Genomic DNA, 26,806 nt, shown 5'->3' on the forward strand with positions numbered 1-26,806 from the left:
TCATATGGTGAAAGTGAGGAATGCCAAGGAGACAAGCCAGGTGTTCCACTGGCATATCTATGATAGCAGGAAAAAATTAGAAAGGCCTTCAAGATGTTGGCCAGGTCTCCTGTGGAAAACATAGGGGAAAACACTTGCATAGATATATAGGCAGGAACAGGTAGGTTCCACTCTTTGTCTTTGGAGTTATCATCCAAATTGAAGATTGCACAAATAGATTTCTCTGGTGCATCTTGGAGGTTTTTTCCATGGACAACTTGTGGATTCAAGTAATTAGTGCTTTATTTTCTGTATTCAAATTTACTTGACCATTTGCTTGTGATGTGTGTTACAATTTGATCTTTAGTAGTGGGTATGGGTATGTGGGTGTTTTCTTTTTCTGCAAGATTCATAATCCTTAAGTGATCTCTGCGTCCAGATTTCAAGGTCGATCACTTTGGCATATATAGCATTTGTATGTCCTCTTTTAAGTTGGCATGTCCTCTAGTGTTTCTTCTGCCAAGTTTTCTTCAACTTAAGTATTTTTATGTTCCAAGTCACTTAGAACCTCTACGTTTTTTGGAGAGATTATTTATTGTGTCTATATTCCATTGTCCTTTTTTTTTTTTTTTTTTTTTTAATTAATGTATTGAGAGCTTAGATTTTTGATCCAATTTCATTCCTAACATCTCCTTTTAAAACTTTTATTTCTCATTTGAACCATTCTGGAGTTTCCCACTGTGTTCCATAATCCCTGGGGAGTCTACTAAATTTTTTTTTTCCTTGGGGAATTTTTTTTTTTTTCTTTTCTCTTCATTAAATAATACTCATGCATAGTCTTCTGGCTTCTCTTTGAAGTTTTGCTCATTTTCCTTCTGTTTTTATGAGACATTTTCAGATTAATCATCTGCTCATGAACGGCATTTTCACATTCCTTGGCCTTTTGGCCTGTCAGTCTTTCTCTTGGGTTCCCAGTTTCTTGACGGTTTTTCTCTTCATTCTTTGGCTCCTTGCATTTCTATTGCTACACAGATCCATTCAAAGCTGGGGATCTTTGGTCTCTTCATTTGGGAACCTGGCACAGATCCTTATCCAGATTAACTCCTGGGAGCTGGGTCCCAGCTAGGTTTTGCAGCCGTGGACAAGCTCATTCCTTTCCTCATTTTGGATTGTGTCCTATACTTCCTGAATTTTCCACTTTCAGTTGCTTCCCTTTTCCTTCATGTGTTTGGGTGGAAGCACAGACCATCTGTGTGTGTCGGGGGTGGGGTGGGGGGGAGATGAGTGAATGAGGTAGGGTTTCAGGTGATATCACAGTGGTTGGGGGACCTTATAGGGACCCACACTGCCAGAGCCTAAAGCACAAGCCTGTAAGATTGCTTTTGCTGCCAGTAGTGGAATAGGTTTGAGAGCAGGGATTTTAAATGGGATCTCTAAAGAGTCAAATTCTTTTTTGGCATTTTAAACGATTTTTTTCTGCCTACTTACCTTTTGGATTCATCTTAATCACAGTATTCGACAGTAATGGCATGGTATAAAAGATAGTAGAGCTTATTTTGAAACAGAGAAGACATACTGTCTTGCGTGAACCTGGACAAGTCATTTAACTTCTTGATGTTCTAAGCAACTTTCTAAGAATAGGAGTTGCAGAGTAGGTGCCAGGCCGCAATGGTAGTGGAGGTGCCCCCTGCCAATGCAGTCCCTATGTCTGGTATACAATTTCTTTTTCCAAGGTTTTTGGGGCTGCGAGTATTTAAGAGAAGCCATTCCTCCACTATGTTCTCTATCACCTGTCCACTTTGGATTTGCCTTTCCATTGTGTGGTACGCAGCAGGTGCTTAATAAATACATGCTGTTGTTGGAACATAGCCTCTTTGGCATTCTCACCCTCTAGAGTCTGCAGCATTTGACACTGTCAATCCATCTCTCCCTTTGCATTTGGTTGGATAACCTCTTTTTCTTTAGCGTTAGTTGTGTCTTGCTTCAATTCCTGCTTATCTAACTACTCCTTTGAGGGTTCTTTGATTGGTTCATCATCCCCTGGGGCTTTGGCCATAGTCCATTTCATTTTCTGCACATAACCCTCCTTGGCAATCTCATCTGCTTCCACCACTTCCAATTAGCACCTCTCTGCCAATGGCTCCGATATCTCTCTCTTTCAACCCAAATTTCCCTCTGAGTTCCAGCCTTCCATGCTCAGCTGCCTGCTGGACATTTTCACCTGGCTGTTCCTGCTGGCATCTCCAACTCATTTTGGCCAAGGTTAACCTCATCTTATTCTTCAGTTTGCCTCTCTTCTCTGTAGCCCTGTTTCTGTTCTGGAAACTAAGCTCTTTTCAGCCCTCCAGTGTCAAAAACCTGGCCATCAGATGTGTCTCTCATTTGCCCCATCCAAAGAATTGCCAAGCCCAGTCAAGTCTACCTCGCCAATATCTCTCCCAGCCATTTGCTTGTTTCCACCCTTACTACATTTGTCCTGACCTGTTGTCATGGTCTTACACGTGTTCTCTGTGTTCCAAGGCTCTTGCCTTTCAGGGATCCAAACAAGTTCCCAGATAATCTTCAGAAGGCACTGGTTCAGCCACATTACTGTTCTGTTTAGGAACCTTTCCTGTTTCTGTATTGTAGAGATAAAACCCAAGTGAGCCTGGTACCGAAGACCCTTCCCAATCTGACCCCAACCTCTCTTGTCAATTTTGTTACATACCATACCTATCACACATTCTCCGTTAAGGTCAGATTGTACTCATCATCATTGCTGGTACCATTGGATTGCGGTTCTACCTCTGTGGGCCCTTTTCATTGCTGTAGCGCCCTGAAAGCCCAATACTCAAGCTATGGTACATGCTTAACTGAAAGTGTGAATTGAGTCGAATTATATCAGGTGAATAAAATCCTGATTGTTTGATCAGGAGCTTGAAGAGTACTCACAGGTCATTCAGTCTACCCCTTTATTTTACAGAGAAGGAAAGAAACTGAGGCCCAGGTAAAGGGTGTGACTAGGCCAATGTCAAACATAGAATCATAAAATCATAGGCCTAGAATTGGAAGAGATTACAGGGGACATACAGTCCAATCTTCTGTTTCTCCCCCTCCCACCCCTCATTTTAGAGAGGAAAAAGCAGAGGCCCAAGATCATAGGGATTGTGGACTTAGAGCTAGAAGGAAGGAAAAAAGCATTTATTAAGCACTTACTATATGCCAGGCACTGTGCTAAGCACTATACAAGCATTATCTCATTATATTGTCTCATCTCTGGGAGGAAGGTGCTGTTAATATTCTCATTTTAAAATTAAGGAAACCAAGGCAAGCAAGTGGAATGACTTACTTGGGGTCACACAGCTAGGAAGTATCTAAGGATAGATTTGAACTTGAGTCTTCCTGACTCTAGGCTTAGCTCTCTAGGCACTGGTTCCAATGTGTCCAACTCTCCTTTTAGGGTTTTCTTGGCAGAGCTCCTGCAGTGGTTGGCTGTTTCCTTCCCCCAGCTCATTTTACACATAAGGAAACAGGCATACAGGGTTAGGTGACTTGTATGACTTAGGTCACACAGTTAGTAAATGTCTGCCTAGTGCTCTGACCCCTGTAGTGCCCCCTAGCTGCTTTTTGAAGAGATCTTAGAGCCCTTCTAAGCCAAACCCCTCATTTTAGAGATGAGGAAACAGATCCAGAGGGCAAGTAAATTGCTCATGGGGTTTGTTGTTTTTTTTTGGGGGGGGGAGAGGGAGGAAGCAATAGAAAACTGGACTCCGCTTTCTTGCCTATCCCTACTTCCTCTGCCCTGTAGCCTTGGCAGAGCAAAAGCCCAAGGTGATTGAGGACCGAGTTATCTCTTGGAAAGGTACAAAGTCAATTTACCTGGCCACTAGGCATTTATGTGAGTCCAAAAAGGAAAAGTGCCTGATTGGGGTGGGGAAGACTCCTGGAAACAGCAGTCTGCCAACTGTGACCATTGCCAAATACAGCAGTGGCCAGTGCTGCAAGGGTTAAGAGAGGGAGAGAGGGAGGGAGAGAGACAAGACACACACACACACACACACACACACACACACACACACACACACACACACCACACACACCACACACACCACACACACACACACACCACACACACACACACACACACACACACACACCACACACACACACACACACACACACACACCACACACACACCACACACACACACACACACACACACCACACCACACACACACACACACACAGTCAAACAGACATATAGAGACATGGAGACTGAGATGGAGGGAAGGAAGTGGAGAAGAGAGGGAGAGAGGATACCACAACGGTGCTTAAGATGTGTGGCGAGTTGAAGTGATCCTTGGTTCGTCATTTTGGGAAAGATATTGACACATCTTATCTCGTCAAGATCATGCCATTTGAGGATTGGGCAAAGAGACAAAAGACGTTTGTAAACTGAGTGACTCATTGTACTGACTTCAGATGTTTTGTAGCTCTATGACCCTGACTAAGAAACTTAAACTGTTTGCCTCAGTTTGCTGGTGTGTAAAATGGGGCTACTACTATCTGCTTCACAGAATTATTGTGAGGATCAGATGAAATAATGGCCAAAGCTCTAGGGTGCTTTGTGTGGCCTTGGGCAGGTCATCTTATTTCTCTGGGCTTCAGTTTTCTCCTCTATAAAAGGAGGTTGGACTGGATGGCCTCTGCACCCTTCCCAACTTTAGTTCTCCTGACCTTGGGTGAGTATTTCAGCTCTGTGGCATTCAGTTTCATCCTCTGACCTGAGCTCCTGGCCTCCAAAGGCTTTTCCAATTCCAGATCTATGATTAGAGCATCCAAGAGTGAAATGAATTATCTCAAGAAATGATGAAGAGCTGGCCTTAAAGTAGAGTCTGGTAGTCACTGGTCTGGGCTGTTCTGGGAGGGTTTACACCATTGGACAGGCAGCTGGATTCGATGACCCAACCCTCAGAAATGAATTTTTGAAAATTTTATTTCTCTTAGTCTGGCTCTGTAATGCAAGCTGGCCGGCCTTATTGTCTCAGAAGTGATTTGTCCATAGCCCTGCAACCGGTAAAGGACAGAACCGGGACCGGCAGTAATTAGTCCATTAGGACTGGTGCTCCTTTGTGTGCTAAGGATGGCTTGGGGACAGCTCTTCCAACCGAGCTCTTGAAAGCCAGCCTAATACCATTTATTTATATGTTTTGTCTTTTTCCCAGAGTACAGAAGGAGTCTGTCTCCATCTCAGTGATTGGTCAGCCTGGGTTAGTGAGGCTTTCCTGTATTGAAGTCCATTAGAAAGTATCACTAAATATTATTACATATTGGGCCTTAATTTAGAGGATACCTTAGCTGTCCCTGCTCTGCCATTCTGTGTTCTAAAGGCCCTCCAAGTTCTGGCATCCTATGTTCTAAGGTCTCCCCAGTCTAGACGCTCTCACAGGTCTGGTGGTCTGTGTTCTCCATTCTAGGACCACTCCCAGTTCTAGACTCTTCTCTGAGATCCCGTTCACATACCATGGAATTGGATGACCTCGGCAGGTCAATTTGCTGGAGTCTGCATCAGGCTCAGAAAGAGTAGGCTCCCAGTCACGTTGGGTTTGGAGCGGCCCCAGAATTGTGGGCCTGGACGGTGGCCCATGCAGCCCCTGGAAGGACTCGGCCTCATCACGTTCAGCCACTTGTGAAAGGGGCTGGGCCGCGTTCACTCTGGGGGCTCTTGTGCCACAGGGTTCTTCAGAATCTGTGGAGCTGAGGGGTGGCTAATGAGGCCCCCCGCACATGGAATCGCAGGATGCGCTGCCTCGGCCACTCGGCTTAGCCCGACCAAAATAATCATGTTGCCAGGCTCGTACAGTAGTCATTAGTTCTCATTTGCAGTCCGACAAATAGAGGAACACTGTGCTATGCACATTAACCTGAGAACACATTGGAGAACTGCCTTTGTGAGCTGGATTAAGAAAAAGCCATAATTACAGGCCCCCAGTTTTATCCATTGGTCTTGGCATTGAGTTACTTAATAATCCTAATAAGACAGTGGGGCTTATTGGCATGGCTTCTGCGTGCAGAATAGACCTTTCCTGCTTTGCTCATTGCTGTGTTAGATTCCTGGAACATTTCATCCAGTCGGGGAAGGGGCTAGCCCGCCCATGAGAGGTCTCCTGGCTTCCTGCAGGGGAGAAAAACAGGCTTTGGGATCTGGAGGCGTGGCTCAGTGGGGAAGGGCACCCCAGCATCACGTCAAATCAGAGGGTACTGAGTACAGAGGTGAGAGCTGGAAGGGGCCTTAGAATAGAGAAGGTCCTGGAGGGCAGAGGGGCTTTACAACGCCAGTGCTGGAAACCTGCAAACTCTTTAGTACTTTTTGCATCTTATTTTCCTCTAGCTGCTTTCCAAAATTCAGATGGTATTGAATGAATCATTAGGTTATCAATTTGGAAATGGCTAAGACTTTATCAGCCATCTAAACTTTGCCCCCTCCCCCAGTTTTAGAGTTGAGGCCCAGTAAGCTCCAGTGACTTTCCTTTTGGTAAGGGGCTTAGCTCTATGTAACTGAGGGTCTGTCTCTGCCTCCCTCCCTCTCCCTCTCTCTCTCTCTCTCTCTCTCTCTCTCTCGAGTCTCTCTTTCTATTTCTCTCTGTCTCTCTCCTCTTTCTTTCTCTCTCTCTCTCACCAATCTTTCTTTCTCTCTATTTCTCTCTCTCTGTGTCTCTCTCTCCTCTCTCTCTCTCTCTCTCTCTCTCTCTCTCTCTCTCTCTCTCTCTCTCTCTCTTTTTCTCTCTCTCTCTCTCACCAATATAGCTCTCTCTCACCAATCTCTCTCTCTCTTTCTATTTCTCTCTCTGTGTCTCTCTTTCTCTCTGTCTCTCTCTCTTTCTCTGTCTCTGTCTCTCTGTCTCTCTCTCTCTCCCTCTGTCTCTGTCTCTTTGTCTCTGTCTCTGTCTCTGTCTCTGTCTCTCTCTCTCTCTCTCTCTCTCTGTCTCTCTCTCTCTCTCTCTGTCTCTCTCTCTCTGTCTCTCTCTCTTTCCCTCCCCCCACATCCCTTTCTCTCTCCCCTTCTCTCTGATTTAATTTCATCTAAGTAGTCACTTTGTGGCTCCTGGAGTAATTGAGTTGTTCATTTGCATCTTACTCCTTTTTGTTTATCCCCCACAGTGCTTGCCAGTATCTGGTTTAGGCCTTCAGTAAATCCCTGGTGATTTAATCTAAGTAGTCATTTTGTAGCTCCTTGATGAAGGTGTATTTACATCCTCTCCAGAGCTCAGTAATTCTAAGGGTCACAGGCAGCCCAGCAGTGGAGGGCTAGGCAAGGCAGGAGCTGGAGAGCTGCTCTTGGCCCTGGCCTGGGCTTCCGAAAGAGGGTGTGCCATTACCCCAGTTGACCCCTCACCTCTGCTTTCAGCTTTTCCCTTAAGCAGCCTAGGCAGAAGCTACCCAAATCAGGCAGGCTGCTTCCTCTGGTTATTCTTTCCCCCACTAAGCCTCTTGTGGTGGCGGGGGTGGGGATAGCCCAGCTGGCAAGTAGCTGACATTTGGATTGAGGGAGATTTCAAATCCATCTTTTGGAAACCGTTTCCTGGTCAGAGAGGAGAGCTTTCAGCTGCGATAGCGTTTGCCCACCCTTTCAGAGAAGCATGGATGAAGCAGAATGATAGAGCTGTAAGAGACCATGACTATTCCTTGTTCTAAGTTCCTTCTTCCTTCTTCTCGGACACCTCCAAGGTTGGGCCTTCCTTGTTCTGAGGCACACATCTCTCTCCCCGCCGCCTTAGTAGCACAAAGAACATCAACAAATCAACAACATCAACAAAGTGAAAGGCACTTTTGAAAAGATCAAACTTTCTGAGTGGAAAGGAACCATGGAGCTCACTTATTGCAGTCCTCCCCTTTTACAGATGAAGTTCTTGAAAGATGTCAGTCACTTTCCATGATCACAGTTTTTTCAACTCCAAAATCCAAGCTTCTTCCCATGACACCCCAGCAAGTGTGTTGCAAAGAAGGACACGACCCTAATTGAGACCCTACTCTAAGTGAGGCCTCCTTTCCTAAAGCCTCCCCGGGGAAGTGAGACTTTTTGCTCTTTAGTTATTAGGATGGCCAATTCATGTGGTCACAGCCTAGAGTCCTGGTGGTACAGGCAGCATTTGAACCTAGGACTCCTAACTCCAGATTTAGTCTACTTTCTACCACACCAGGCTTAAAACTTGACACCTTAATGCCCTTCCCGTGTCTGGTCCTCAGTTGCAAAAAGCCTCTTGCCCTCTCTCCTCCACCATTTCCTCCTTTGTAAAATGAAAAGGTGTTGGGCCAGGCCACCTTGAAGGCCTCCTTCACTTCCCAGTCTTTGCTCACGAAGCTAGAGGCCTGACTCTGCTTACAGACTCGGTCTGCAATCAAGGGTGCTGTTGCATTCGTGTGCTGGTGGCCCCTGCTTTGATTAGTCTGCAGGCACTGATGAGAAGTGAAGGCTCCCACCCCCCAGCATTCCTGCTGCCCTCAGCCTGGGCAACAAGGATGTTCACTCTCCTAGCACTGTGGGAGGAAGTCTCATTCTTACCCCCACCCATCCATCTGTTCCCCTTTATATTTGTCTGGCTGTTGGGGTTACCATAGTGACAGAGAAGGCTGGCCAGGGGCAAAATCATGAAGATGCATGAGATGGTCTCAGTGATTGTAGCCTCTGCCTTCCCTTGGAAACCTTCCGAGGCCCCTCTATTTTACAGATGCAGAAACTGAGATGGAGAGATTCAAAGTGACTTGATTCCTGTCACGTAGGTAGCAGCAAAAGTCCTTTTTTGGCTGTCCAATCATAGTCATAGATTTTTGAATTGAAGGAGCCCATTGAGATCATGGGGTCCACCTCCTCATTCTACAAAAAAGTCTAGGTGAGATCTGAACCCAGATGTTCCCTGGTCTTTCCTCTTCACCTCTTTGGATACCACCAAGTGCTCCCTCTATCCCTTCCAGGCTTTCCAGGAGAGAATCTCTTCTTTTATGTCGAATGCTTTACCTGCAGGTGACCTCCTCGGGATAGGGGTGCATTCTGGAAGAGGGAACTTTGAGATTTTGCCTTGCCATCTTATAAATGTACAGATTGGAACCTGTTCTGTGATGCGGCTCCTGGATACCTGGGTCCATTTTCCCCCAAGTGACAGTCGGCTAAACCAATCATTGAATGATGTACTCAGATCGTCTTCCTTCCCTCCTGAATTTTTTTCCCCCAGAATAGGATAGGGTCTGGCCTGGAATCTTATCAGATGTTCCATGGATACAGAGGCAGTAACTTTTCTTTGACTTAAAATTTTATAGAGTTTCATTGAAGGGTTATATGACTTGGCCATGGTCTCACTATCAATATGGATCAGAGGAGGGACTAGAACCCATTTTCCTGAAGCTGCTGGCTGTATGATGTTGAGCTAGTCACTTCTCTTTCCTGGGCCTCAGTTTCCTCTTCTGTAAAATGAAGAGGGTTGGATTAGCTCCTCCAGCTCTAAAATCTGATCCTAGATCTCTTGTCCTCCATGGGCCTCAGTTACCCTCTTTTTAAAATGAGGATAAAATGAGGACTGAAAGACTCCTTCCAGCTCCAGCTCTAGATACCAGATAACACTCTTAAGGACCCTTCTGTCCTAGGCCCTTCAGTGTTCAGAGTCCCCTTCCATCTCCTCTGTTTGCTGTTTTTTTCAGGTCCCTTCTAGTCTGGGGTTCTGATTTCTGTTCTAGGGCCACAAGTGAGATCTGCTGCCCTGTCCCAGCTCCTCTGAGCTTCGCAGACCCCAGGCTATCAGAAGCTGCTCTGTTCAGCCTGTTTTGTGTTAAACCCTTTGGTTCTACAGGCTCACTTGGGCTAACCTACCATTGTGCAAAGCTCAGAGAAACTAATGGCTTATTAGTGGGTGAGACTTTTCCTGTTAAAAATAGGCCACCTCCTGCCATCTCAGCTGCGTCGGTGTTCAGTACTGTGATAATTCTTCTGAGGCAGCCAGTCCTTTGGCTCATCAGAATCCCCAGTGTGTTTTATTGATCGCATTAAAGGGCACTGGGTAGCATATGGCAGGTGTGATTCTGACCTTTCCAGAAGCAGAAAAAAAATATGAGAGGAGCTTGACCCAGTGGGGTGGGACTTTCTGCAATCAGGTCTCTGAATCTCACTGCTGTCAATCAGTAGCTCCCTCATTGAATGAGCCAGCCTTCCTTGTCATTCTCCAAGTCTTAGATCCAAGACCAGATGGTGGCTGGCAAGGCTTGAGTTCCATCAAAATCTGTGCCATGTTGGAAGAGTATGTACTAACTACTGCCCCCATTTCACCATGGAAGAAACTAGAAGTTCAAGAGGGAAGGAAATCTGCTTCTTGGGAAGCTTCTCCAGATTCTAGCCCGGAGCTTCCAACCCAAAGCAAGCCCAGGACCCTTTTCAAGATATCATGCTGCTTACCACATCACATTGCTCTTCACTCTTTTTCCACAAGTCTGGAGGACCTCACCATCTATGAGAAATACCTAACCCCTTTTTATCTTTCTAGCCTTTTTCCACTTTACTCTCCTTCCCCTACTCCATGATCTGGTGATACTGGCCTCTTTGTTCTTCCTTACACATAACACACTATCTCCTGTATTTTTGTTTTTCCACTTAATAATATTTTATTTTTCCGGTTACATGTAAAGATAGTTTTCAACATTCATTTTTGTAAGATTTGGGGTTGTAAATTTTTTTCCCTCTCTCCCCAAGGCACCGAGCAACATGATATAGTTTATGCATGTATAATACTTTCATATTTGTCATGTAGTAAAAAATCAGAACAAAAGGGAAAAACATGAGAAAGGAAAAAAAAAAAAACCAACAAAAAATGAAAATAGGATCCTTTGATCTACATTCAGTCTTCATGGTTCTTTCTCTGGATGTGGATGGCATTTCTATCCCGTCTATTGGGATTGTCTTGAATCAATGCATTGCTGAGAAGAGCTAAGTATTATAGTTGATGATCACAATGTTGCTGTTACTGTGTACACTGTTCTCTTGGTTCTGTTCACTTCATTCAGCATTAGTTCATGCAAGTCTTTCCAGGCTTTTCCATCTCATTTGTACTTGCTATCTTCCATGCCTGGAAAGCTCTCCTTCCTCATCTCTACCCCTGGCTTCCTTCCAAACCCATTTCCCCCTCACCCCATCTTGTGTAGGAGACCTTTGCTGATTCTCTTTATCGCCTTTCCATTTGCCCTGTATATAGCTGGTATGTTCAGTTTTTTACATATTGTCTCCCTTGTCTGGGAACCTCTTGAGGGTAGGGGACATGTTTTTGCAATTCTTTTTTTTTTTTTTCTCCAATAGTATTTCCCCCCCAAATACATGCAAAGATCCTTTTTAACCTTCATCTTTACAAAACCTTGTGTTCCAAATTTTTCTCCTTCCCTCCTCCACCCCTTCCCTCCTCCACCTCTTTCCTCCTCCACCCCTTCCCCAAGGGTTATTTACTTAATCACACACACACACACACACATTTGTATCCACACTGGAGACATTTAACAAATGCTTGTTTGACTTAATGTAGCCTAAACTTGCTTTCACTTTCTTGGCTCCCATATCCTATACCAGGGGTTCTCAAACTACAGCCCACGGGCCACATGTGGCCGGCTGAGGACGTTTATGAGGCCCTCCAGATTATGGCAAATGGGCTGAGGGGCGGGGACAGAGTGTGAGTTTTTGTTTTTACTATAGTCCGGCCCTCCCACAGTCTGAGGGACAGTGAACTGGCCTCCTATTTAAAAAAAAGTTTGAGGACCACTGTCCTATATTATTAACTGCTATTGAGCTTGCAGTTCACTGAGACCCCCAGATGTTTTTCAGATAAATTCCTATTTGACCACACTTCCCCTTTCATGCACTATTGAAGTTGATTTGTTTATGTTTAAGTGCCAGACTTTACATTAATCCATATTGATTTTTAGCTTATTCAGATGAGTCTAAGGATCCAACTTGTCAAAATCTTTTTAGATCCTGCCCATGTTATCCACCTTCCCAGCTTTGTATCATATATATACTGGATGAGGACACCATCTAGGAGGCAGCTAGTATCACAGGGCTTAGAACACTGGAGTTGGAGTCAGGAAGACCAAGTTCAAATTTGACTTCCAATACTTCCTTGTTGTGTGATCATGGGCAAGTCACATAACTTTTGCTTTAGCCTCACCTGTAAAATGGGCATTATGATAATGCCTACCTCCCAGGATTGTTGTTGAGGTTGAGAGTCAAATGAGATAATAATTATACAGCACTTAAAACAGTGTCTGGCTCCTATTAGGTGACAGATAAATGCTTATTTGTTTGTCCCCTTCCATTTCTTCTCCCATTTACTCCTTTATTCAGCTTTTGGATAGAAATGCTAAATTTCAGAGAGTTAATATAGATGCCTAGGTGAGACCTCTTGCCCAGTAGTCATTGAACTGTCAAAAACTATTCTTCGGATCTGTCCATTTAGAAAGTCCTGAATCCATTCAGTTGGATTCTTGTCCAGCCCACATCTCTCCTTTTTCACATGAGCAGCATGACAGACTTGAGACAGATCTTTGCTAAAAGCCAGGCAAAAACATGTCTTCACCATTCCTCTTCTCTTCTGGTATAGTAACAAGGAAGGAAGGAAAGAACAGGGAAGGAAAAGAAGGTCGAGAAAAGGAAGAAGGAAGGAAGGAGGAAGGGAAAGAAGGAAAGGAGGGAAGGGAGGGTGGAAGGAAAGGGATGAGAGGAAGGAAGGAAGAGAGGATGGAAGATAAGAGGGAGGAAGAAAAATGAAGTGAAATTAATCAGGTGTGTTTGAGGAAACCTTGCTAACTCTTTCAGATCACCAATGTCTTAGCTAGATGTTCCCAAACTTGAAGAGGTAGTGGCCTTTCTATTTTATACTTGATAACTTTGTCCGTATTGTTATCAATATTCCTTAGCATTTTCAAACAACTAAAGAAACAAAACATGTGGTTCTATCTCTAAGGATCTCATGTGTTAAATATCATAGCTTGGGCCTTCAAAATATTCTTAAATTCCAATCTTTATTAATGATCTGTTCTGGAATTTTCCCAGAAAATTGAATCTCAAGCTTACAGGCATAGAGTTTGCACATTCTATTCTAGTCACATTTTGAAAATCAGGACAACACTTGCCTTTCTCCAGTCTGGCAGTACCTTTCCTGTTTTCCACAACCATGGCAGTTTGGCTACTCCATCTGCCAGTTCGTTTAGTACCCGAGGCTGTTGTTCATCTGGGCCAGATGACTAATTCATCCAGGGCAGCTCTGAAGGGGCCCTCTTACTGTATCATCTTACTTATCTTAAGAATTTTAATGGCTCTCTTAGCCATATTTTCTGTCATTTGTATAATAAAGGTCATTTTCAATGACAGAGGGACCAAGAAAAAATGCTTTTTCATATAAGTTGACTTGTGAGTTCCCTGTGCATCCACATTGACTTTGGAACTGTTTCCTTGTGTGCTTTGAAAATTGCATTCTCAAGAAGTTCCTGTCCTTGCAGGGCTTGGCTTTCTCCATAGAATTTTGGTCCATGGGATCCTATCTTTTGAAATCTGCTCTTCTGAAATTTAAGGGCATTTTGGATGATCTCCAGGGTCCTCTGCCTTCTCTTTCACAAACTCTAGGTGAAGATGATCCTTTCCACTCCATATTTTTTATACTTTCATATACTTTCATCATATCCACTCCAGAATATAATTTCCTTTTATTGATTCCTCAAGCTTTGAAAGATCAGATCAGATTATCTTGAAGGCAAGTTATTAGTTGCATTTGATAGAACATTGTCTAAGTAATTGAGCTCTTTCATTATTGCTCCATTATACCTTTGTCCTGAGCTTCTGTTCTCTTGACAAGATTGGCAGCACACCCCATTGTTTAGCTCACTTCTGTTTCTCTCTAACCCCAACCCTAACCCAAATGTTCTCCACTATGATTCCTCCTGTTTCCTGAATTTCTCACATGAGTCCGTCTTCTTAATATAATCTTCCTTATAATTTTTCACTTTATTTTTCTTGTATTTCTTGTAATGTAACTAATATGGAAATGTTTTGCATGATTTCATATATATAATATATGCCATATTGCTTGCCTTCCCAGTGGATGGAGGAGGGAGAGAACTGAGAATTCAAAATTCTTTTCAATGTTAAAAAAGAAATATTTTTTTAAAGAAATAAATTTTAAAAATTTTAAATGATATTTTTTCATTGTACCACACCTTTCTTCCTCCTTCCCCCCACTGCTATTAGTTTTTTTTAGTCCCCCCCACTGTCTTTGTTTTTTGGAATAAAGTACATTCCTTATTTAGTCAGGAATTCTAGTCAGGAATCTCCTTCCATCATGTCTCAATGATATCTATGTGCCCAATTTTCCTTTTTACATTAAGACTTGCTAATATTTCTTGCTTGTTGCAAAATCTTTTGTAATTTATGTATACTTATTTGAGTCCAGGGCTTTTATTACTGGTTTCTTTCTTGGAATTTATCTCCAGTGATCTTCTTGGTGCCTTAGATGATATTCTTTGTCCTTTATTGTCATGGCTCTCTCAATATCTAACGTGCTGTGTATATATAAGCAGTTTTCTCTTTTTTCCAGACTACAATGCAATAAAAAATTGTAATCAATAAGGGAAATCTGAAGCAAGGATTCAGTCTCAAATGACAGCTAAGCAATTTAATCCTAAAGAATGAGCAGGTCAGAGTACAAATTAAAGACGCAATATGTAAATATATCAAAGAAAGTGATAACAATAAGATAGCTAGCCTGCCAATACTTAGGAGATATGACCAAAACAGCTCTTAGGAGAAATCTTGTCTTTAAATACTTTACTTACATTAATGAGAGAAAGAATAGGTCAATAAATTGAAGATGAAACTTTTAAAAAGCTTTTTAAAAATAAACTCAGAGATTTATTAAGTAATCCTCCCAAATAAACCCAAGAATAGAAATTCTGAATATCAATGAAAATATAAACCACATCAAAAAACCAAAAAGTTATTGAGATAATTAATAAGATGACTAGCTAATTTTCTTTAAAATAAATAAACATAATATGTAATAATTGTGTATAAATATTGTTCAATACATATACAATACAAAGACAAAATATAAATAAAATAGACTGACCATTAATTTGTTCCACATCTATCCACTCCACCTCCACAAAGAGAAAGAGATGGATTATCAAATTACCAAAATTCAAAACTGAAAATGGTGAGGGGGATGGCGCAACAAATGAGGAAATAAAAGAAATTGCCCAAAATTATGTTCCAACAAAATTGAAAACTTAAGAAATAAATGAATATTTTTTAAAAAATATGAAATGCCAATCTAGGCATTTTTCTTTCCAAAATAACCTGAGTCAGAAACAGAAATTGAATAAGCTATAAATTATTCCTAAAGTGGAAGTGGTGGGGGGGGGGGGGCGAACCACCTAGATTGACTTAAGTGAATTCTGTTGAACATTTTAAAAACAATTAACTCCTATCTATAGTCAATTAATAAGCATTTATGAAGCACCTACTATGGGCAGCCAGGCACTGTGCTAAGTGTGAGCAATATAAAGAAATGCACAAGATAGTTCTTTTTCTCAGAACTCCCCGTCTGATGAGAAAAACAACATGCAAATTACAGATGGCATTGGATTGTATTATAAGTCAGATGTACAGAATAGTTGAGCATTCTCCAAAGTGTCTTTCTCCTCCAAAAGAGTCCAATAGCTACTTTGAAGTTTTTATTAGTGGACTGCAATGAGTCTTTTGCCCTTTATGTAACAACTCCCACCCTATTATCCCAAAGATAGCACTTGGATGAGGCACTGTAAGATACATTGTTGTGTTGTTCTTCATTTGTTTCAATCATGACTGACTCTCTGTGACCCCATTTGGGTTTTTTGTTTTGTTTTGTTTTGTTTTGTTTTGTTTTTTAGCAGTGATCCTAGACAGGCTTGCCATTTCCTTGTCTTGCAACATACATTATTAGATGTAACTGGTGCTTTGGGTTCATTCTTCTTGGTTAAGAGGGCAGGTTATATTGATAATGAGGAGTTATTGAAAAATAACAATGGTGAAAGTAAAAAACCTGAGTTTGTTGGGTGATTGATTTCTCTACACCCCCACCCAAGGAAATGACCACGAGTGACTTGAGCTGTTGGAGAAGAAAATAAGCCCATATGGTTAAAAGAAGTATTTCCAAATTGAGGTTGTTGTACCATATTGTTCCACATATGAGAAGCAGCATTTTTTTTTTTTTAAATTCTTTGGAGTCAAGCGGGACTGAGTTTATACCCTGAAATTGACCCTATTGGTTGTATGACCTTAGGGCAAATCCTTGAAAGTCCCAGTGTGCAGGTATGGAGTTCTGTCTCTGTTTCACGCCTTTAATCTTTGTTGGAACATGGATACGGTGGCATTCTGGTGAAACTATGGACCCATCCTTCTTAGAATAATGTGATTAAATGCACAAAATACATGAGATTGCAAAGGAATGCACTTATATTTAAATACTTATCAAAATATCTTTAAAATCACTTCACAGACCCCAGGTCAATGCCTAAGAGAGAAACCCTTCCTCTAAACTAAGTTGAGAGTTGGTGCTGAGCTACATAGTGGAGCTACATAGCTACTATGTGCTAAGTCCTAGAAATACAAGGAAAGACAAAAAGATAGTTCTTGCCCACAAGAGTTCCCAGTCTCTTGAGAGAAGGCATTAACTACTGCAAGTAATCCAGGCATGAGATAATGAGGGCCTACACCATAGTAATGGCGATGTCAAAGGAGAGAAGGGAGGGTATTAGAAAGATTGATACAAAAATGAAATTGACAGGACTTGGCAACAGATTGAATATGGAGGGGGGGGAGGACAAGAGACAATGAAGAATTGAAGATGACACCTAAATTGCAAGCTAGAATGACTAGGAGAATGGTGGTTCCTTCTAAAGTAATAGAAAAGAGAAAGAGAGGAAATATTGGGAAAGAGGGCAAAATTCTATTTTGGTTATGTTGAATTTAAAATATCTAGGGGATAATCAAATTCCAAATTTCCGATATAAAGTTGGAGATTGTAGTCTGCAGGTTAGAAGGTGAACAGATTTAAGAGTCATCAGTATAGAATTTAATCCATGGGAAATGATGAGATCACCACCATGAAATAGAAGGAAGAAGAGAAAGGGCCCAGGACAGAGCCTTGGGGGAGACACACACCATTACTGGATGAAGATCCAGTTTTGCAAAACATTTCATTTTATCCTCACTACCACCCTGGGAGATCGATACTATTATTATTGTCGTTTTACAGATAAAGAAACTAAGGAAGAATGTGATTGACTATCCCAGAATCACAGAGATAGTAAATGCTTAAGGTTTTATTTGAATTCAAGTCTTCCCACATGCTTGTGTATCCACTGAATCACTAGCTGCTTCTTCATTAGTGTTCTTGAAATTTCAATAGAATAGAGTATCTAAGAGAAGGGAGAGAGTAATCAGTGGCTACAGAGATGTCTAGAAAGATAAGGGTTGAGAAAAGGTTATTTATTACATTTGACAATAAATCTAACACTATAATAGTCGTGTTAAAGAGAAATTTCAGTTGAATGAAGTTGGAAGGGAGACTTTTGGAAAGAGTTAACAACAGAGAGGAGAAGAAGTGGAGTCATCATTTGTAAGTAGCCTTTTCAATGAGTTTAATCACAAAAGAGAAGAGAAATGTCATTGGCAGGTTTTTCATACTTGTGTTCATTCTCTTTGAGATTATATAGAGTTGGAAAAGTAAACACATGGGTTGATAATTTCTTATATCAACCCAGTCACTCTTTTTTTTCAGTAGTAATAAGATCTATCTTTCCCCCCTACACACACACACACACACAAGTATTTGTCATCCTTTTCCTTTTACAGATCAATCCTCCAAGGAGCTCAAAAAGAAAGAAGTCAGCATGTACCTCTTCTGTGTTTCATGGCATAACCCAACTGCTCATATTATCTATTTTCTTCAGTGTTTTCTTCTTTGTTTCCTCATATAGCACATGAAGGGCTGTGTGTGATTTGGATTGGAGTCCAAATGTGGCAGCTGCATTGCTATTGAAGGAGAAAATAATTTGCTATAGAAATCTTGATAGATCTTTTCTTTTTTTGTTTTTGTTTTTGTTTTTGTTTTTTGTTTTTTTCATTGACCTTCCAGTTCCATTCTTTAGTGTTCGGTATATTGTTGGTTTTGTTGTTCATTTGTATCTGACTGTTTGTGATCCTGTGGACAGAGTCCTTCGTGTTCTTGGCACAGACAGTGGAGTCCTTCACCATTTGGATCACCTTTATGTCAGGACCTTTCCACTATGACCTAACCCTACACAGCATAGCTCATTGAGCTACACAAGCTCTTCCACCATGAAAAGGCAATGATTTAGAGGCAATCAGAGATCAAGTGGCTTGCCCAAGGTCACACAGCTGGAAAGTTTCTGAGGCAGGATTTGAACTCAGGTCTTCCTGATACTAAACCCAATGCTCTATTACCTGGGCCACCTAGTTACCTCTAATGTTTGGTATAATCTGTCCTAAACCAATTCATAGGATCATAATTGGGTCTTTTGCTAAGCTTTCTGAAAATTTGTTTTTTCCTCTACTTCTTGCTGTTTTATAAGCTAATAGTCTTCCATCATCTTCCATTAGATTTTATATATGAATTTGTCCTTCTAAACTAACATTGAACTTGGCTGTCACATCCCTTGTAGAGAAATTAAGTATTTTCTAACTCAGGAGATTTTTAGTCCACTTTGGCCTTTTTTTTGTGGTCATTGATATTATTTATATATTGATTGATAATTATCATTTATTATTTATTTATTATTTATTGTTATTATTATTATTTATTATTATTGATTGATAAGCTTCCTTAGAAAATTGTGGCAGTCTATGTTGATATTTGTTCTGTTATCCATTTCTCATTTTTCAGCACCAGTAGCTTCTTTAAGTAAGTCATGTTGGAGTTGCATCAATTATATATTGCATCAATATATCTTCTCATTGTTATCTAATTTGGAAATGATATTTTTATTTTTGCTCTAATCACTTAATAGTTACTATACATAGACTATTGAGACTTGGAAATGACTACCATCTTGCTAACCAGGCTCCAACCACCAAAATATAATCAGTTCTACTTTTTATTATATTGTTTGGTGCTTGCCATATCTAACATCTCCAGTTTCCATAATCTAGCTGTGTCTTCTGTGTAATCAACGAGCCTTTGTTTCTGATCATGTTTCTACTCCTAAATTATGTTTTCTAGCATTCTTTCTATTATCCTTCCCTTTGTGATGACATAATTAAAGGTGGATTTGTTTCAGAGACCCTGGTCTGCTAGTGGTCATTTTTGCCAGTCGTCTAGCTTGTAACTACTCTTGCTCTTTTTTCTCCTCTTAGCTGTGGGTGAACCAGGAAGACAATGTAGAGGAAGGGACCAGTGAGGTACAGAATGGACATCTGGATCCTAATGCTGACTGCCTCTGCCTGGGCAGGTCACTGCAAAACCGGGACCAGATGCGTGCCAATGTCATCAATGAGATCATGAGCACTGAGCGTCACTATATCAAGCACCTCAAAGACATATGTGAGGTAAGTCCGAAGTATCCCGTAAGTAGCAGAAGGATAGGAACCTCTTGAATGGGGGAATCTGGGCTCATGTACCAGACCTACTTTTCTTTCATATCTGGAACAAGACATTTTCATTTCCTGGAGGCAATGGTTATGCCAGAGGACCTAAGCTTAAGCCTTGTGCCTACCAAGTCTAGGTGTGACTTTGGCAACAAAACCTAACTTCCATGATCCTTAATCCCCTCCATTGTATGGGGATAAGAGAGGAGAGAAAAGTCCTTTTTGCAGTAAATTGCTAGAGAAATACAAATTATCATTATTCTTTGTGCCTCATCTTCCTCACTTAGAAAATGGAGGCAATAAAAATTCCCATTGCCAGGAGCAAGTGTGCAAATCTATTTGGGGTCTTGGAACTGTATGGCATGGTTCTCTTTCCTTTCCCAGTGTGATCTCTCAGACAAAAGGTCATATACAAGTTTAGGCTTATTCTAGAATCTGGCTCTGGAAACCATAGCTCTATTCTAGGGACTTGTTTCCTCTCCACAATTTCCCTGTGTGATGAATGAAAAGTCTGAGAGACCAAGTTTGTGGGTACTTAATAATCAATTTATTAATGAGGCAAGCTACTAAGCAATGAGCTGATGGTCATTAGTTTCTCTCAGTAAACAAAGACAAAACCATGGAGATCACTAAATGTTTAAGTACCTTTGAAAAAGTTGGTGTTCCTGATAGGCGAAGATCAACCTTGATGGTTAAACAGTTAATGCAGAAGTGGGCATTAATGAGGAGGGCTAAAATTCTTTAGCTCTTCCTACTGAGAATGTGACCTGTTGGAACTCAGCTGCCTCTAGCGATCTGGACAAAGGAATCCCTCTGTACCCAGACTACTCTGGTTGATTTTTTTTCCTTCATAAGCTGGGTTCCCCTGGACTCCAGTGAAGGAGTATGATGACATGGACTTATTTCTTAAGGGCAGAAATTCACCTAGATCTTCTAGTTGGGTGGAGTCCTGACCTAGAATTCATAGCCTGTATTCAGAGGATTTAAGCTATTTCATCTATGAGCAGTGTCCTTCAGAGATTGATAGATCTCTAAGGAATGCTTCCCGAATGAGGAAACAGAAAGGAAAAATCTCAATCCTAATTTAATAATTGATTATTAACACAATAGAAAAATAAACATTTTTCTTACCTGCCTTGGCTTCTATCTGCATACCTCTATAGAAAGAGAGCTACATTAGGAACCAGTAGGCTCCAGTTTGGACCTTAACCTTGAAATCCTATGATCTGGATGCTCAGCTAGCTACATATGTCCATTCAGCATGGGATTCTGGATTTGAGGGCAAGTATGGTGGACCACCCCTCAAATCCCTTGACCCAGGGTCTAGGTGTTTATTCCTCTCTTCCCAAACTCCTCCTCTTCTAAGCCTCTGTTTCTTTCTTTCTAGTTAGCCAATGGTTAATAGCTCCTGTTTTTCTAATGCTCTCTACTATGCAGTATCCTGATCCCAAGGTACCTTTCTGTGGTTCTAAATGACACTGAACTCTATTAGTAAAAGTTTTTTCCACTAAGAACTCCCTATGCTAACAAAATCACAGGATAGCCCCTCCATTGGTTGTTGTTTCTTCTTCTTTTTCTTTTAAATATTCTTTTTAAATTTTGAGTTCCAAATTCTCTCCCTTCTTCCCATCCCATCCCATACCCACTGAGAAGGCAAGCAATATAATATCAATTATACATATGAAATCATATAAAACAAATTTCCATATTAGCTGTATTTCCAAAAAAAGCAAGCAGAAGAAAGATGGTGAAAAAATTATGCTTCAATTTGCATTCAGAATTCATCAGTTCTCTCTTTATAGATAGAAAGTATTTTTTCATCATGAGTCTTAGAACTGTTTTAGATCATTGTATTGGTCAGAGTAGCCAAGTCTTTTGCAGTTGATCATCATTATAGCATTGTTTTTAGTGTGCACAATGATCTCCCAGTTCTTCACTTTACATTAGTTCACATAAGATCTTGACATTGTTTTTGAGAAACCACCCTGGAGTAATTAACTTCTACTGATCCAGTTCTAATTTTTAAGCAATTATTTTCTTCAGTGAGATTTTGTACCTCTTTTTTCCATTTGGCCAATTCTGCTTTTTAAGTTCTCTTCAGTGTATTTTTGTGCCTCTTTTATCATATGGCCAAGTCCTTTTTTTTTTTTTTTTTTTTCTTAAGGTTTAATTTTCTTCATTTTGTGTTGCTTTTTCCAAGCTGTTAATTTTCTTTTTAAAATGTTCTTGCATCACTCTAATTTCTTTCCCCTATTTTTCCTTTACCACTCTTAACTTTTTCTTTAACTTCCAGGAATTTTTGCTGGGTTTGAGTCCAGTTTGTATTTTTCTTTGATGCTTTGTTTTTTAGCTGTTATAGTCAAGTGTTGTTGTTTTTTAACCATTTGTTTATTTTTCTAGCCTAATATTTTTTTTTTCAAATTTTAAATTTGATGTTAAAATTTGGCTTCTGCTTACCAAGAAGCTGGGAGGTACTATGTTAAACTCCAGGCTTTTTCTTCATGCTTTTCTTTTCAGAGCTAGTTCTGGGGGTCTAGAAGTATTTGACACTGCCTAGGTGGTATGATCCTGGGAGAAGTGTGGTCCACTTCTCTCCTGAACTGCAGTCTGATTTTTGCCCATGAAGGACCTCTAGTCCCCTTCAATTCCACATTTCTTTGCCTTGATCAAGGCAACATTCCTCTCCACCCTGAAACTACAACCCAGAACTGTGTATGGGCAGTAACATCAATCAGTGCCAACTGGACCAGTGCTAGTAAAGGATCCCCTGTAAGCTCTTTTTGACCAGTTGTCTAACCCTCTCACCAACTTTGGGCTGATCTTGAACCTTGAAGTTGCTGCTACAACCATTGTTGCTACCACTGTATGTACAGGCTCTGAACAGACTTCTATTCTTGGCTACATACTTCTTCTGACCTCTTAAGTTTTATTAGGCATTTGTTGCCTCTGCCACTTCAAAATTTGATTTGATTTGAGGTGTTATCTTAAAGTCATTTGGAGGGGAATGTTGAGTTTAACTGGTGGCTATCCCTAATGTTTCATCTTGGCTCCACTCTCCATTAGTTTGTAATTATAGGGCTTCAACTGGATGACTTCTAGGATTCTTGGATGGAGTGTGTTACAAAGGGGAGAGAGGAGTTCAGTTGGCTGACTCTCTCTGGTCAATGTATCTTTCTTTCCTGTGCAGGGTTACTTGAAACAGTGCCGGAAGAGGCGGGATATGTTCAGTGATGAGCAATTGAAGGTGATTTTTGGCAACATTGAGGACATCTATCGATTTCAGATGGGCTTTGTGCGTGACTTGGAGAAACAGTACAATAATGAGGATCCACACCTCAGCGAGATTGGGCCCTGCTTCCTAGAGCATGTGAGTCCCTATGGGTAGATTACCTTGAGCTGGGTGGAGGAGAGAGGCAGGGGACATGGGGAGGTCCCAAAGGCCAGGCCAGTTTTTTCCTTCTGGTCTATATACTCCTGGCCCAAAGTAAGGCAGTATCGAGTGGTTCAAGCTTGGACTCAGCCAGGGGCTAGTGGGAGTGAGGGTGGGTCCTGGCCCCATTTCTCATTTCTTTTTCATTGGCCCTGTGTCCCTTGGGCATGTCCCTTCCCTGAAATTTCTCTGTGAAATGGGGCCAAGGTTGAAGCATCATGAGATAGTGTGTGATCCCATACCAGTCCATAACTTCCCCATAATTAGTTTCCCTTATCTAAAGAATGACTTGGAATGTTCGAGGCAGTTCTTTTTGTATGGCAAGAAACTGGAAACTGAGTGGCTGCCCATCAGTTTATTCAATGGCTGAATAAATTGTGATATATGAATGCTATGGAATATTATTGTTCTGTAAGAAACGATCAGCGGGATGATTTCAGTCTGGAGAGACGTACATGAACTGATGCTGAGTGAAATGAGCAGGACCAGATCATTTTTCACGGCAACAACAAGATTATACGATGATCAGTTCTGATGGACATGGCTCTCTTCAACAATGAGATGATTCAAACCAGTTCCAGTCGTTCAATAAAGAAGAGAGCCATCTACACCCAGAGAGAGGACTGTGGGGACTGAGTATAGACCACAACATAGCATTTTCACTTCTTTTGTTGTTGTTTGCTTGAATTTTATTTTCTTTCTCATTTTTTTTCCTTTTTGATCTGATTTTTCATGTGCAGCAAGATAATTGTTTAAATATGTATGTCTAAAAAAAAAAAAAAGAATAACTTGGTTAGACAACAGTACTTTGAAGGTCCCTTCCAACTCATACTATTGAGCCCTAGAGGGAGCCAAGAGTTTGGACTACTCCCCATAAACATTTCTTTGACCCCCATCTCTGCCCTTTTTTCAGATAACTGGAAAATAACTCCATTAATTCCTTGCCCTTGGTGGCCATCTTGATTTGAAAATATTATCATTGTAATTCTGTGTACCTCTTGATCCCCCCTGCTAATGTAGTAGATCAGATGGTCTGGGTGATCCCCACATTGCTAATAACTCCCAAAGAATTCCCATTTAGCTTGAGCAGGCACTGTTTGATTGGGTTTTTCATCAGGATATTGATCAAGATCCTGATCAACCTAATTTCTTTGCTTCTGAGCAATTGTAGACAGACTATGGTAAGCAGGGCCAAAATCATTCTGAGGGTCCTTAGAGAAATCCCAAATTCAAATTGGACAAACAGTTGGTATGTAGGCCAGGCTCTGGCGAGTCACAGTCTGAGAGGGAGGAGAATTAGAAGCAGTTGTACAGCTAGATTACTACTGGCTGAGACACTTAGCTTGGAGTCAAGAAGTTCTGAGTTCAAATTCAACCTCTGAAACTAGCTGGGTCATTGTGGACAAGTTACTTCACTTCCTTGGGCTTAGGTTTTCTTGTTTAAATGAGAGGCTGGGATATGATGGCCTTTAAGGTCTCTTCCAGCTCTAATTCTCTGTCCTTAAACTGGAAGAGACCATCTAGTTCAATCTCCATTATTGTATAGAGAAGGAAATCAAGGCCCAGGGAAACCCAGTAATTTTGACAAATTCACAGAGTAGTAAGTATCCAAAGTATCTCACATTCTTAAGACAAGAGTGTCCTCCTTGGTCCCTTTCTATCGTTCCTTCTTTCTTTTGCAAACCTGGAACCTACTGAATTGGCCTAAGCTATAAATGGCCACAGAGGCCTTTTCCTCTGGCGTCTCATTTTTTCCCTTATTTTTCCTCTATGACTCTTATCTTTTTCTTTAACTTCCAGGAATTTCTGGATCCAGGAAGCATTTTTCTTTGATGCTTTGCTTTTAGTTGTTTTCAGCTTATTGTATTATTCTGAGTTTATGCTTTGTTTTTCCCTGTCATCGTAACTTTTTATAGTCAAGTTTTTGTTTTTGTTTTTTTTTCCTGTTTTAACTTTGACTGGATATATCATGTAATGGAGGTTTCACTTTGGGGTAGGTTGCTAAATAAGATGGTGTCCAGGCTCAGTGGGAGCCTGCTAAAGCCTTGGAAGTAGAAGTTAGTAATGACTCTACCTCCCCAGTCCAGAAGGCTATCTCAGCTGGGGAGTTTCAGGACACAAACGTTTTGACAATGCTTTCTGCTCTCCCTTAGAATGTGGCCTCTCTCATCATCTGTGGGAGCACCTCCCCAGTTTGGGCCTTAATTAGAATTCCTTCTGTCCCTTCTGTTGTCTATAGTTTCAGTTACCGACCCTACAAATTTGGATTTGTTTTTTCTTACTCACAATTTGGCTTCTTTTCCTGAGAAGTCTTCTCTCTTGGCCGCTCCATTAATAGACATTAATCGTTAGCAGAACCTGTGCCTAGCATACAGTAGATACTTAATAAATGATTGCTTCCTGATCTATTGGCAAGTGAGAGAGATTGTCAATGTGAGACAAACTGTAATATCCCTGTCTCTTAGGAGAGCTAGAGCCAGTTTCTATCGGTGTTTAGGGTACATTAATGGGGTGAAGACTTAGAAGCCTGGGCCAAGAGGGAGAGTCCAAATGGCATGCTAAGTAAGGCCAGGATTTATAGGGCATTTAACAGCAAGGCCAGACAGGAAACAGGAGGTATTCTCAGCAGCCATTGAAAACCAAGTATGCCAGCATGGGTTAAATGAATGAACATCACCAAAATGATGTTTTCTTTCCCAACTCATTGGCTGCATGGGATTGGGAAAGGCCTCTGGAGTCAGAAGACCTAAGGGAGAGAAGAGAGAGGGGGTGGAAATCTGATTCTTAATACCTGAATAACCTGGCACAAATAATTTCCCTTTTTAGGCCTCAGTTCTCTTTCCCCCACCCCACCCCACCCCATAAAATAAAATGGAAAGGCCTGGGTTCCCTCCCAGCTCTAGATCTATAATTGAGAGGTAGCTTCATTCTGCACGATCAGACAGAACTAATTCTTGCAGCCCACATATTGACTTTGAAAACCACAAATGAACATCTCCAACCCTCTCGTTTTACAGAAAAGGAGACTGAAGCTTGGAGAGAAAGGGCCGAGAATTTGGCCAAAGTCACCACAAGTTGTAATATGTAGGACAGAGATGTGAATCCAGTGCCTCTGACCGCAAATCAAGTGCTCTTTCCATCACCAGTACACTGTTCATTAGACCAATTTGCAAATTGTCTTCAGCCCTCCTCTTCCTATGACATTCTGGGAATGGTCTCCTTCCAACCCTTCTAGTAAATACCCAGAGGGCATGGCCATGGCTTTTCCTATTTTCTGAAGGAGTCTCTGCCTGCATCCAAGCCCAGATGTGCTCAAGCATCTCAGAAAAGAAGTCTAAGCTTAGTCAGATGGACCAGTGCAAACTAGACAGTGATCTCAAATCCAGGCATTCGGACCCTTTGTTATGTCCTGGGGGGCCCCCACTTTGGGCTGACATTCTAGGGATGCTTATAGACCCTTTTTAAAAATATAATGCAGGAGATTGCAAAGGAAGGTATTTATATTGAAATGTGGTTAGTGGAATATATGTGTTTTTAAAAGCCATATTTATGGAGTTGAGATTAATGACCACTGGTCTATTAATAATTTCTCCAGGATCTGAGCAGCAGGAGGCAAAGAGGAGGGAGGAGAAGAAGGAATATGGCTTGGGCAAGGCTTTGGCTGGCCAATTTGACTGTCCTGGAAGCTGCCTGCAAAGCTACCTTAGGGCTAGAGAGCATTATTCCCATCTAGCCTAGATGAGCTATGTTGT

The 26,806-nt window shown here is 41.4% G+C and overlaps 1 protein-coding gene across 7 annotated transcripts in view; it reads left to right on the forward strand.

The window, feature by feature from the left end:
• ARHGEF9 (Cdc42 guanine nucleotide exchange factor 9) overlaps positions 1-26,806 on the forward strand; it is a 262,559-nt gene that overhangs the window by 192,481 nt on the left and 43,272 nt on the right. For all 7 annotated transcript variants that reach the window (XM_074278058.1, XM_074278057.1, XM_074278061.1 and 4 more), the window contains 2 exons: positions 19,394-19,585; positions 22,812-22,991. In XM_074278058.1, the coding sequence (XP_074134159.1) occupies positions 19,394-19,585; positions 22,812-22,991 (372 nt within the window). The remainder of the gene's footprint in view (positions 1-19,393; positions 19,586-22,811; positions 22,992-26,806) is intronic.

This window comes from Sminthopsis crassicaudata, chromosome X, assembly GCF_048593235.1.
Source record: "Sminthopsis crassicaudata isolate SCR6 chromosome X, ASM4859323v1, whole genome shotgun sequence".
Lineage (NCBI taxonomy): Eukaryota > Metazoa > Chordata > Mammalia > Dasyuromorphia > Dasyuridae > Sminthopsis > Sminthopsis crassicaudata.